Raw genomic sequence first — 13,262 nt, forward strand, 5'->3', positions numbered from 1 at the left:
GAAAAGGCTCTTCAGAGACTTTCTTTTGCTGTAGTCACTTAATGCTAACACCCTGAACACTAAAGGGTTGTTTTAACATTGACATAGGGTACTCTGCATTTTTCATATTGCTTTTTTTTTCAGTAGGTGTGGAGCTGGAAATTGATGTAGCAGCTTCAGTAACCAGGATATCTCTCTGAGACTTTGCTACCCTACCTTCAGCTTCGTCAGTGACCAGGTCTTGCACCATCACACTGCAGGTGGTGTCGTTGAGCAGTTCTCTTCAAATAGGACTTCATTAACGGGTTTCACAGAAGTGTGACAGAGCTGTACCAGCCTCCGTGGTGCTCCTTTCCTTTCCTATTTGCTTGCTGTGATGTGAGGGAGAGCACAAATTCCCTGGTGAGGGGAAGAGACCCACGAGATTGCCAAGGATCCCAGCAGGAGCGTGCGGGAGAAATGCACAAGAAATTGAGCTGTGTGGCTGCTCATGGAAGTGCTTATTGGAGAGTAAGAATGAAATAAAAGTTAGAGGTGTCCACACTACTGTCTGGACTGAGGCCCCCAGGCAAAGAGGAGTGCTGCCAAGACCAAGGGCTTAGTGCATGGAGCTGCCATGGGAGTGAAACGGCGTTTACAGGTGGCACACGTCTGCAGAGGACTCCTCATGAGGGTAATCATCACTCAGCTTCTCACAGAGGTGTCCAAATGCATGCAGACAGAGGTGTCCAAATGCATGCAGACAGAAGTTTTGGTCATGGTTTGGAGGCTGTCAGGAGCAGCAATCTATGATTTCTTGTTCATCCTCTTCTGAGAGGCAGCAGCTCCCTTCAAAAGAAGTTGCTCAAAACCCACAGGACCTAAACCTAAAACTGACACTTTATTTGTCTATTATCAGTCCCCAAACCCTTTGGTGGCTAAAATCTTGTGGTATTACAACCATACAGGAATTTCAGCAGAGCTCATACTAAAGCAGGAGCATGCAGCAGAAGTTTGCATGCAATGATGTCTAAGTGTGCCAGGCTTTTACCAAATGTTTGGTCAATCACCTGAGGGAAATAATGGATTTTTATGGCAGCTCAGCATTGCTAGAATGGGAAAGTGCAGCTTGTGTAAGGTTAGCTTAGGATGTGCAGTTGGGAAGTGAACATCACTTTTCCACCTTGGAGCACACTGTCCCTAAGGTAACTCCTGCCAGGTGAGGGATCACAGAATCACTGAATCACAGAATCAATAAGGTTGGAAAAGACCTCAAGGATCATCGAAGTCCAACCTGTCACCCAGCACCTCATGACCACTAAACCATGTCACCAAGTGCCACGTCCAATCCCCTCTTGAACACCTCCAGGGATGGTGACTCCACCACCTCCCTGGGCAGCACATTCCAATGGCCAACCACTCTCTCTGTGAAGAACTTTCTCCTCACCTCCAGCCTAAACCTCCCCTGGTGCAGCTTGAGACTGTGTCCTCTTGTTCTGGTGCTGGTTGCCTGGGAGAAGAGACCAAACCCCTCCTGGCTACAACCTCCCTTCAGGGAGTTGTAGACAGCAATGAGGTCACCCCTGATCATAGAATCACCCAGGTTGGAAGGAACCTCTAAAGCTCACCCAGTCCAACCACCCTGTAGTAAGCAGGGACATCCTCCACTAGATCAGGTTGCCCAGAGCCTCACTGAGCCTTGAATACTCCTGTGCTGGGGCTTCAACCTGGCAACCTGTTGCAGCACTCCTCAGCCTCTCTGCACGCCTGCTGCTGTCACACAGGCAGAGAGTGGGTCTGACCTTGGTGTACACCAAGCATCCCCCCAAGCACAGGCTGGAGGAAGCCAGCCTCAGCTGCTGTCCTGCTGAAAAGATGAGTGGCAAGGACAGCCTCTGTTTTGTTTGTTCCCCAGTGCTGAGCTCCAGCAGCTCTCTGGGGACACACAAACAAAGTGCATTATTTCTTGTCATCAAATGCTTCTGGCCTAGGCAGCAGAGCATTGGAATGAGAAGATGTTTCATGAAATTACTCTCCTTGATAATGTTGTGTTTGGGTCTGTGGTTTGTTGTTTGGTTTTGGTTTTTTTTTTCTTTTAACAAGAGCCATCATGTTTATAGAAGCCCTCCAGACAGCTACATTGTGGAAATGCCATTTGCAGAGTGTGAATTCCAAGTTTTCCAGACAGTAACAAACCCAATTTAGCAATTTCAGGTTTATGCTGTTATTTATTCAGATGCCTGCCTCTGCTCTGCCAGCTCCATGCAGATCTCCACTTAGGCTTTCGTGAACAAAACAAAGGCTCACAGGGCAAAGCCCACAGGAGAAAGCCTGTTAAACACATTTCTTGTAGAGGAATTGGAGAAGGAATCTGAGTCTTGAGTGCTTGTCTTCTGAAGAGAGTTTTCTAATTAATTTCCTCCCCTAAGTGCAGAGTAATTCCTTCTGCAGAGTAATTCCTGCAGACAGGATGAGTGGTTATCATTGTGAGGAGAACCTTCACTTGAAGCACCAGCATGGACAATGCCAGGGTGCTTGGAAGTGTCTCAAGCCACATGAGGTCTCTGCTGCCTACCTGGTGTGCTTCTGACCTCTCCCCTTGCCACAAGTATTTTGTGGAGAAACAAGATTTGTGTTACTCTTACTTTTTCCTCAGCTCCACAGGTTCAGTTGTAGATGCAAATGCATTCTCAGGTCACAGTTCACCATTTTTGTATCTCTCACAGCATCTCAGTTTCCAGATTTAAACAGCCTTTCACTCAGGTCTGCAGCTGAGTAGCAGACTGTCAGTCTCTGGTGGAAATGCCAGGTTGTAAAAGTGCCATTGGTGTTATTTTGTGTGGGAAGCACGGAACTCATTTTCCTTTCACTGCCTTTTGAGGCTTAAACCCTTTGCAATCACCAAGGCCAAACCAGCACTTGAATGGCCACAGATAAAGAGTATTATTATTCTTTCTGAGGTAGAGAAACATTTTCACAGCCACTGGTTTGACATTGGCTCCCTGCTCCTACTTGCTATTTCCCACTGCTGATCCCAATCCATCTCTGCAATGCCAGGGTTGGCTCCTGCCATGACCCCCCCAGAGCAGCAGCTGCCATTCCCGGCTGTCCAGGCTCTGCTTGCCCACGTGCTGAGGAATCTCAGCTATCCTGTTACGTGTGCCTGGGAGCCACAGGGGGAAATGCCACTGGAAGCTCTCAGTCACCCCTGGGAGCAGCAGAACGCAAGGAGCAGGATTTGAGGTAATTGCTGTGGCACGTTGGCAGATGCTGTTCTGCTGAGCAGGACAGGGTGGCATGGATCACACATGAGCTCTCTGATCTAGCACCAGCTTCTCCTGTCCCCTGCCTTTGGAGTTGGAGACCTGCAGATCTGTTCCAAACACTCAGAGCTGCAGAGAAGAGTGTCCTGATCAGCAGCTGCCTCGAGGGTTGGCTCCAGGACAGACAGACAGGTACTGCTGCTGCCTAGAGAGCTGGCTCCAGGACAGACAGACAGGTACTGCTGCTGCCTAGAGAGCTGGCTCCAGGACAGACAGACAGGTACTGCTGCTGCTTGGAGAGCTGGCTCCAGGACAGACAGACAGGTACTGCTGCTGCTGGAGAGCTGGCTCCAGGACAGACAGACAGGTACTGCTGCTGCCTGGAGAGCTGGCTCCAGGACAGACAGACAGGTACTGCTGCTGCCTGGAGAGCTGGCTCCAGGACAGACAGACAGGTACTGCTGCTGCCTGGAGAGCTGGCTCCAGGACAGACAGACAGGTACTGCTGCTGCCTGGAGAGCTGGCTCCAGGACAGACAGACAGGTACTGCTGCTGCCTGTGGGCTGACTCCACGACAAGCAAACAGGCTGCCATGCAAAGGAAGGGCTGCCATGCCAAGGAAGGGCTGCCAGTCTGACATGGAAGCCACAAAGGACACAGTTCTTGAGGGATGGTGAAAAATTAATTTCCAGGACTGAAAATAATGTATACTTCCCTCTAAGGAAATGTCAATCAAGAATGTTAAACCATGGCAATATACAATTTTTGTGAAAGCCTAGAAACTGTCACAAAGCCCTACAGATATCTGCAGAACAGGCACCTGCTGGCCAACAGCTTTGTCTCCACACACACCCTGGCAAGGCAGCTCAGACTTCACCCCCTGAGAGCTCACACACAGTTTTTATTCTTAACCACGAAGTTGTTGCTGGTACAGGCAAAGAGCTGTATTTGTGTGGCACATTTGTGTGGCCCTCCCAGCCCTTACACGAGTTTGTTGTCCCCCCTCCCTCACACACCCAGCAAGACCCCCAGTTGGCTGGCTTGCAGTGAGCCTGAGCTCCCAGTGTTAGAGAAACTGGTCACAGCCTAGTTCCCAGCCCTGGCCTGCCAAAGGAAGGGGAGGGAGGTAGACTGGTCCCAGAAGTCCATTAGTCCCTGACTGCCTTCTCCCAAAGTAGCCAGTGGGCTGTTGTCATCCATCCAGGGGAGCTGTCCTGAAGCCAAGCAGCTTCACTTGCTGGGACTAGTGGACATGACTGTCCCAGTATGAAGCTCAGACTGGTGTCTCCACTAGCACAAGCTCCATAAAGTTACTATGAGTGTCAACATTTCCAGTCTAGTATCTCCTGTGTAGATAACAGAAATGCCTCGAAAGAGAAACATGGAATAAAGTGCAAAAATGAAACATTTCTCTGGAACCGTTTCCGTTCATGGGGTGGCTGGTGGTGGTTGGTGAGCAGGCCGTGATGGTTGTGTCCTTGGCACAGTGGTGGACAGGTAAGAGATGCTGATGGATCCTACCAATTCCCTCCAGAGCCCTCACTTTGGACTCCACACGTGGGCAGTCCATCCCTGGCAAGGTCTGAAAACCTGGCTGGACAAGGTCCTGAAAAACCCAATCTAAGGCTGAAGTTGGCTTGCTTTGGGCAGAAGGTTGGACTAGATGACCTCCAGCAGTCCTCTCCAGCTCAGCTGTGCCCAGGATTCTGTGACCGCCACACAGACGTCTGCCTGGCTGTCAGAGGAAGGGCTCAGCTTTCTGCCACGATTGGCTGAACACCAGAGATGTCTGTCTTTGCAGAGTTCCTCTGGGAGGATGCCCTTGCCTTCTGGCAGGCACTGCCTCCTTTGTAGTGGCAGTTCTCAGCCCAGGCATGCCTGAATGGTGGGGAGATGGACTGCAGGGGATGGCTCTGGGCCGCGCTCCGCCGCCGGCACACACACACCAAGGACTTCAGCTCGGATCTGAAGCTCTCATTCAGCCAGCAGTAAATGAAAGGGTTGTAGCAAGTGCTGCTCATGGCAAACCAGTGAAAGGCAAAGTACAGAGCGTTGCTGCTGTGGATGGCCCTACAGGAGATCAACACCACGTAGCAGTTCAGGGGGAACCAGCACACTGCAAACACAACCACCACCACCATCAGCATCTTCAGCGTCATCTTCTTTTTCCGTTGGTGAGCGTAGTACTGCTCCATGGTCAGGTCCCCAATGGCATTTCTGAGCCAGAGCTTCTTGGCCACCGTGGTGTATGTGATGGAGATGACAAGCAAGGGCAGGACATACAAGAGAACAAAAGTAGTCAGGTCCAAGTACTTCCAGAAGAGGTCAGCGGGAGGAGGGAAGCTGGGGAGGCAGACCATTCGTATTGTTCTGTTCCTGAAGGTCAGAGAGAGACAACTGTCAGTTCCACACAATACCTGAAGGACAAACCCCTCAGATGCTCTTACAAGGTTCAGTGAAGGTACAGGTAACAGAACTCATTCAGCTACATGCACCACTGCCACTTTCACTGGAATACTTTGCTTTAGCTTTGACCTTTGGCCCCAGTGAAAATATTTTAAACACATCCCCAGGAAAAGGGAAAAAAAAAAAGTAATCCCTACTGATGCCTCTAATGTTCTCTAATGACAAAGATCCCCTCTCTTCTGTGCCTGCCAGCAGATTACAGGCTGAATCTGAGCCAAAATCAAGTAACAAGCCTGAAAGCAATTCCCTTGATTTTCATTCTGCTTTCATGAGAAACACGCTGCCTAGTCAGAGGAGGAAGCGGCTCTGCTTCACCCTGCTCTTTCTAATGCCACAGATGCAGAGGTGTGGGCCTCAGGACCTGTGGGGCTTTGACTCAGCTGCAAGGGTCATATATTAAAAAACAATTTAAAAAGCTCCATGCAAATGTCTTACCCAATATAAAACTTTGTCAAGGTCTGATAAATGGCATGAGGCAGTGAGAAGCAGCTGGCCATAACCCAGATGATAATGATGCAGATCCCTCCTTTCACCATGGACATGCGTGGCTTGAGGGGGTGCATGATGACCTGCAGAGAATAACCAGTCCTGAGGATCTACTGTGTCTTCATCTGATCAAAACAAGCCACAAGCTTTAGAGAAGAAAGAACACGTTTTTGCTTTATCCATGCCCAGGAGTGAGCACTGCTCCCTGGTTGCTGAGTAAGAAGAGAACAGCACATGTGCTCTGCAAGACACTGGGGAGCCCTCAGCCTGGACATCATGTGTGGCACAAGTTGAAAGCCAAGAGGCTGTTCTGTCTTGGACTACAGGGAGTGCAAAAAACCACCAAATTACAATTAGAAGTCCTCCAACACAGATGGCAGCCAAGGGGCTCACAACATTTGGTGGCCTTGCAAGACACAGTGACAAGATGCTTGAATGTAATCCTTGGCCAGCCCAGCACTAGCAGACTTGAAGGCTGCTCTCTCTTTTATGGTCACCCCCTGTGCAGTGGTGGCTAAGCAAGGTGCACTTTGTTTGTGTTTGTTGCTAAGGAGGGCTGCTCTCTCTGACAGCATCTCACTCACTCCTTGAGCCTCACCTTGCAGCTTGAAGCACTGCAGCAGCTTTGCACCCCTCCAGTGTGAAAAGGCAGGAAGGAGAGACTCATGCCACAGGACTTCAGAGAACATTGGGGTTGAAAAAAAGCCAGGAGTTGTGCAAGTATTAAGTGTTACTGCTGGCTCAGTGCCCTGAGCAGACAAACATGCTCAGTGTCACCCATCAGCTGGACTTTGGAGATGCTGGTGGTTAGCTATCTGCTGAGCTACACGCACTATGGATGATTAGGCAATGAAACAGGAATTAAAAATAGACCTATCATGCCATCCAAGCTCTTGGCTGATGAAGCCCTGGGTATTTTACACATCTCTTTTCTAGTTTCACTATAAATATCTACTTCATCAAGCTTTCACAGCTCCCCTGGAGCATCTGTCTGCTCTGGTACCTCTCAGGACTGGAGGGCAAGTGTTGATTTCTCTTTGCTTGGTGATATCTTACTTCTATTTTTATCTCCTTGTCCCATATTGCTTAACTGAGGAACCTACTCCACGTTAGGGTTAGGGTAATTTAAAGGTAGATATTGTGTTTGCCCTTATTGAAATAAACATCTCTTGATACCAAGCCATGCCTTGCAATCAACCCAGAATCTCCTGCTTCAAATGAATGCTTTGCTTTCAGGAGCTGAGATGGACAGTCCACCAAACTTTTTATGGTAGAAAGGACAGAAACGAATGATCTACAGTAGTCAGTTTCAAGGCCCAGCTTGACAGGGTGCTGGGCCATCTCACTTAAACTATATTCTTACCCTGAAAGGTTGGACGAGGTGATCCTTGAGGTCCCTTTCAACCTGGTACTCTGTGAATCTATGACTCTGCCTCCTGGCAGTCGCTGTAATTTTCTGACACCAGATGGAGCACATCCCAGACAGCCAGAGTGGAAACTATTATTGCTTTGAGCTTTGTCTAGCCTTGTCATTTATCAGGTGAAAATGCTTTTCAGTAACATCCACTTCAGTGACTCCAGCACTGCTAGGAATAAAGCAGTTTACCTGAGAGCACCTTGCAGGATCTGCTCTCCCAGTGCACAGCATTTATCAGCTTGAGCCAAGACTACAAACTGTGTTGTACTTCGAGGAAACCCTGGGGTTGGCATTCATTGCCTGACCTGTAAGGGTTTTCTGGGAGGCATGTTCCAAAAAGCATTGGGGCAAGGGGGAGAGAAGAGAGTTTCTCACCTCAAACTGAACATGCTAACATAGTTCTCACTGCTTTCAGTCCTGTGCTCCCCAAAATAATGGGGCAAGCCTAAAATCTGTAAGACTTTTCATAACTAGATGCAGAGATACTGCTCTGGCTTGCTGGCATTTGAACTTCAGAGTGTATTTCCGTCATGCTTTCAGGGTTGTACTCCACAGAGTGGCTGAGGTGGGCAGGACCCTTGGAAATCCTCTATTTCAACACCCTGTGCAAAGCAGAGTCAGCCAGAGCAGGCTGCCCACAACAGTTCCTGGTTGGGTCTTGAATACCTCCAAGGCTGGAGACTCCACAACCTCTCTGAGCAGCCTGTTCCAGTGTCTGATCACCCTCACTCTAAAAAGAAGCATGGGTGAGGTTTTGGGTTTTTTTTGTCCACTACCACAACTGCTGGAATCCTCCACTCTATTGGGCAGGGACTGGCTGGAAAGCAGCCCTGAGGAGAGGGACTTGGGGGTGCTGGTGAACGAGAAGCTCAACAGGAGCTGTCAGTGTGCACTTGCAGCCCAGAAAGCCAACCAGAGCCTGGGCTGCATCAGGAGAAGAGTGGCCAGCAGGGCCAGGGAGGTGATTCTCCCCCTCTGCTCCACTCTGCTGAGACCACACCTGGAGTACTGCATCCAGTGCTGGAGCCTCTATTACAAGAGGGATATGGACATGCTGGAAGGTGTCCGGAGAAGGGCCACAAGGATGAGCAGAGGGCTGGAGCACCTCTCCTGTGAGGAGAGACTGAAAGAGTTGGGGCTGTTCAGTCTGGAGAAAAGAAGGCTCCGAGGTGACCTTCTTGTGGCCTTCCAGTATCTGAAGGGGGCTGCAAGAAAGCTGGGGAGGGACTTTTTAGGCTATCAGGTAGTGATAGGACTAGGGGGAATGGGATAAAGCTAGAAGTGGGGAGATTCAGGCTGGAAGTGAGGAAGAAGTTCTTCCCCATGAGAGTGGTGAGAGCCTGGAATGGGTTGTGCAGGGAGGTGGTTGAGGCCCCATCCCTGGAGGTGTTTGCAGCCAGGCTGGATGAGGCTCTGGCCAGCCTGATCTAGTGTGAGGTGTCCCTGCCCATGGCAGGGGGGTTGGAACTGGATGATCCTTGTGGTCTCTTCCAACCCTGACTGATTCTACGATTCTCTGATTCCTTGGTTCCCAAGACAAGACAGGTTTCCAGGTGCTGGGATTTGAAGAGGAGCTGTGTTCAACACCTTGTTCTCTATCAAACATAAGGGTGAGGTATATCCCATACCTGATGCCGATCCAGGGCGATGGCAGCAAGGGTCAGCACGGACACGTGGACGGAGCAGTACTGAACAAACCTGCTTATGTGACACATCAGCTTCCCAAAAACCCAGGTGCTGCTTACAAACCGCACCTGAGGGACAGGCAAAGCTGGAGTTAGGTGTGTGCACTACCTGCAGAGCAGCAAACAGGCTTCCCAACAGCACAGCAAGGAAGAAATGCTTTGAGACATTTTTCTTTCTGCTTCACAGGTGCGTTTCACTCAGATTTTCTGGGCAAGCAGGGGATTTGGAACAGAGGTGAGATATGTTACACTGAGCAAAAAAAAAAAAAATAAAACCAAAAACCTTCTTGGGTAGTGCTCTGTGCATGAGTGTTTGCATGTGCATGTGTGCAAGTGTGTTAGATGTAACATGACCTCTCTGCAAGGTGCAAAGAGATCTTAGTTGCACTCCTTGGTGAGGCTCTGAGAGCAAAACAGCAGCTTGCCTCCTTAAAAAACTGTCACAGGTTTTGTGGGTGCTGAGAGTTGCATGTGTTCAAAAGATAGCGAGATAAATGCACAGGAGAAAAGAATCACTGAGGGCACTGAAATAAGGAGGTAATAACTCTGAGCTAGGACCACCTGCCTGTGGAGAACCCTGCTCCACCCCTGCCTGCCCACCCTGTGTCTCCCTGGGCTCTCTGCAGCCAGCAGCCACACTCAGGAGCAGGACACAGAGCTGGATGGCAGGGGTTTCTTCCACACTGCTCTCTAAGCCCATCTCTCCTCTCACCACGCTGTGTGAGATGCACCAACAGCAATTTCAGAGGTGTCAATTAAGTTACACAAACAGGGAGGAAAACTTCACCCTCCAGCTGAAAAGCGCCTCACAGTTCCCAGGCTGGGCTGTCCTCATCACTCTGAGCTCTGCAGGTAACTGACCCTTCTCATGTACCTGGGCACAGCTCTGGGGATGGCAGGGAGGGAGCAGGGGAGCTCAAACCCTCCCTGAGCCCTCAGTGGCACTTCCCAGGAGTTCCCAGAGGGATATCACTTAACCATGGCTTCCCTGCAGGGGAAATAATTCCAACCAACTGCTGTCGTCTCACTCCCTTGTTATTCCTGACTGCTCAATATTCATTCCAAATTAATGTAACTCACTCTAGAAACAGATTAAGCTAATTTGAAATGCAGCACATTTGCTACAGAACATCTGTCCACACAAAAAGTTAGTCAAGACTAGCTAATCTCTTTTCAATTAATCTAATTATTTCCCCTGTAGAGACAACTCCAGTGCTAACGATGCTGTCACTGAAGCTGTAGCCATGTGCTGGTTCTTTGAAGCTGCTGTAAAGCTCTTTCCTAAGAGTGATTACAGTTCTTTTAATTGCCGGTGCCTAAAGTGTGACTGCTGCCCTGTGCACACACAGGAGGGCACTGTCCCTTCCCTGAACAGATTCCAGCATGCAAATCCTATCGGAGATTCCAGCAGAGAAATCCCACCAAAGAAACGGGATCCATTAAAGAAAATGTGAATTTCAATTGACAATTTGGGGACTGCTTTTGGAAGGCAGAAGAAACCTGTGGACAGCACTTGGCAAGGACTAAGGCAGGAGGATTTCAAACCAGAGGGCTGTGCCAAATGCAGCTGTGGAGAGTCCCACTTACAGATTGTTTATGGATTGTGGCAGTGGGGCAAGAAATGGATCCATTTCATTCTTCCCACCTCATTCTTTTACTTGTTTTTTTTTTATATGTCTTATATTATTTAGTAACTGAAAATAAACAAAGGACAATCAGCCCAGTTTATAGTGCCTGAAACCAAGATGTGCCTAGCTGACACAGCCCAGCACAGACCTCACTGTTCCCCCTGCTATCCCAAGGACTGATCTTGTTTGCTTCATTTCCATAGGAAATTGGCATTCAGTTAGACTTTCTAGTGCCAAATTTGTCCCTGCTTCCTTCCCCATCCAGAGACAGGAAGGGATTCAACACCTCTGCCTTGCCACTGTCCTGGAAGAGGGAAGAAAGCCAAGGAGAAGCTTCTTGACAAGATGCAAGTGGGGGCTCTGGTGCTGCCACTGAGTCCTGCCCACAGGCAAGGGGGTGTTGGGGATAGGAGTACAACGAGACCTGCTCATGGTCAAGGGAAATGAGACATGGGGAGCCCTGGCTGCAGGTGATGAGGTGTTAGGGAGATGGGGCATGGCTGCACCTTGTCCAAGAAGGAAAATTAAGGGGGAGGAGGCAAAAATAAACTTTCCCTTCCTCCTTCCTGCTCCTGGCCCATTTGATGCATGTGTACAGAGCTGACAGGCACAGACAGACAGCAGCACAGCACAGACAAGCCAGATGCTCACCAGCGTGAAGGGAGTGTTCAGGATGGTGATCATCACGTCAGCCACGGCCAGGTTGACGATGAAGAGGCTGGTGGCAGAGTGCATCCTCTTGTTCTTGATCACCACGTGGCACACCAGGATGTTGCCAAAGAGCGAGATGCAGATGATCACAGAGTAGGCAATGATCAGCAGCGCCTTCACCGTCCGGCTCTGTGACTCCCCCTCGTACTTGGTCCCACTGTCAAAGTCTCCCAGATCCTCCAAGTCCAAATCACTGTGGAAGAAGGATTGGTTAGGGAAGCCATACAATGCAGAGAAGAAGTTGGTCATGTTGTGATTCTCTGCTCTCCAGAAGGGCTTGGAGATGTACTGCAAAGGGAACCATGTGTTCCTCATGGCTAGGGAAGCTGAGCTCCAGTGCTGCCTGTGTCCCTGGGCAGGCTGCACACTCCTCTCTGCCCTCCCCCCTGGCAGCTCAGGTGCTGAAGTCAGAGGCTGCAGGAGGGAACACACATGCCTGCCTTTTAAAAATCTGCCCTGTGGTTGCAAACAACATCAAAGGCTTGAAAGAATGGGTGCTTCTTCCTGTGCTGATTACATTTGAGCTTTGCTCCAGGGAGTATCCAGCTGCTGTCCTTCCTCAGTCCCACGTGTCCTATGTACAGAAGCTGATTCGGATGCTGAAGTACCAGAGATCCCCAAACACTTTCTCTCTGCACCTAGGAAGAAATCCTGGTGAACAGTTCTTTTTGGGATCTGTTCTGCTCCTCTCCCACAACTTCTCCTTGGCAATTTGCTTTACTGGTTTTCCACATAGTCCTCCCTCCGCCAGGTCTCTGTCTCCCGAGAGTTCTCAGAGCTTGTCAGAATCAGAAGAGCAGAACCCTTTTCTTTCCATCCTCAAAGTATCTCTGAGCTATAGACTGAGGCAGCTTTGCTCTGAGGCTGAGTGGTCCCTGCTTTGCCTGTGATATATAGAGCCTGCAGATGACACCGCGTCGCTGAGAGCCAATAGCGCATCTCTGCCTGCTCTACCCTGAGGTGTATCACAGCCCCACACAGACCGGGAGAGGCTGACAAGTGCAGACCACACAGAGCAGCAAAACACAGAGAGTGGGATGTGCTCTCATCCTCCCATCTCCTCCCTCCTCCTCCTCCCTCTCCCTGCGTACCCAGCACAACAGCTACAGGGTGTGAAGCATCGTTATTAATTTGTAGCATCTTTCTACCCAGGCAGAGAACATCTGAGGATTTCTGCCTCCAGAAAGCTCCCAGTTTTGTGCTTGGCACTTCTGCCTCCAGAAAACTCCCAGTTTTGTGCCTTCTTGCCCTTCCTGTGGCACAAAGGACTGTGAAAAGTGAAATGCAACCTGAAAGCCAAACCAGAAGTTTCAGGGTGCTGCTGGGTGTCCAGGGAGATTTGTCATATCTCGGCCTCTGTGCACTGAGCCAGAAGCAGGGGGAAGCAGCAACAAAGACCAGCAATGTGGGTGGAAACCTCTTCTCTTCTCCTACCATTCCTTTGTAGACAGCCAGGTTTGCACACAGGACTGGAGATAGAAGTCAGCTGCCTCTGGTTTGTGAGAGACTCAGCATGCAAGCACTTGTTTGGCAACCAGAATGTCACTTGCCATAAGCAGTTATGTTGTAGGTGCCTTCAGATGTACCATCAGGCTTCTCTGCCCTTCTTCAGTATTTCCAGAGCCTTTTTCTTCTGGCACACCTGCAC

The 13,262-nt window shown here is 49.8% G+C and overlaps 1 protein-coding gene across 1 annotated transcript; it reads right to left on the minus strand.

Moving 5' to 3' along the window:
• Window positions 1-4,972: 4,972 nt before the first annotated feature.
• LOC128972732 (G-protein coupled receptor 83-like) lies at window positions 4,973-11,929 on the minus strand. The gene is made up of 4 exons (XM_054388839.1): window positions 11,555-11,929; window positions 9,219-9,344; window positions 6,123-6,256; window positions 4,973-5,597 (listed from the first exon to the last, which is right to left on the minus strand). The coding sequence occupies exons 1-4, from the start codon at window positions 11,927-11,929 to the stop codon at window positions 4,973-4,975; spliced, it is 1,260 nt and encodes a 419-aa protein (XP_054244814.1).
• Between the last annotated feature and the right edge of the window lie 1,333 nt (window positions 11,930-13,262).

This window comes from Indicator indicator, chromosome 17, assembly GCF_027791375.1.
Source record: "Indicator indicator isolate 239-I01 chromosome 17, UM_Iind_1.1, whole genome shotgun sequence".
Taxonomy (NCBI): Eukaryota; Metazoa; Chordata; class Aves; order Piciformes; family Indicatoridae; genus Indicator; species Indicator indicator.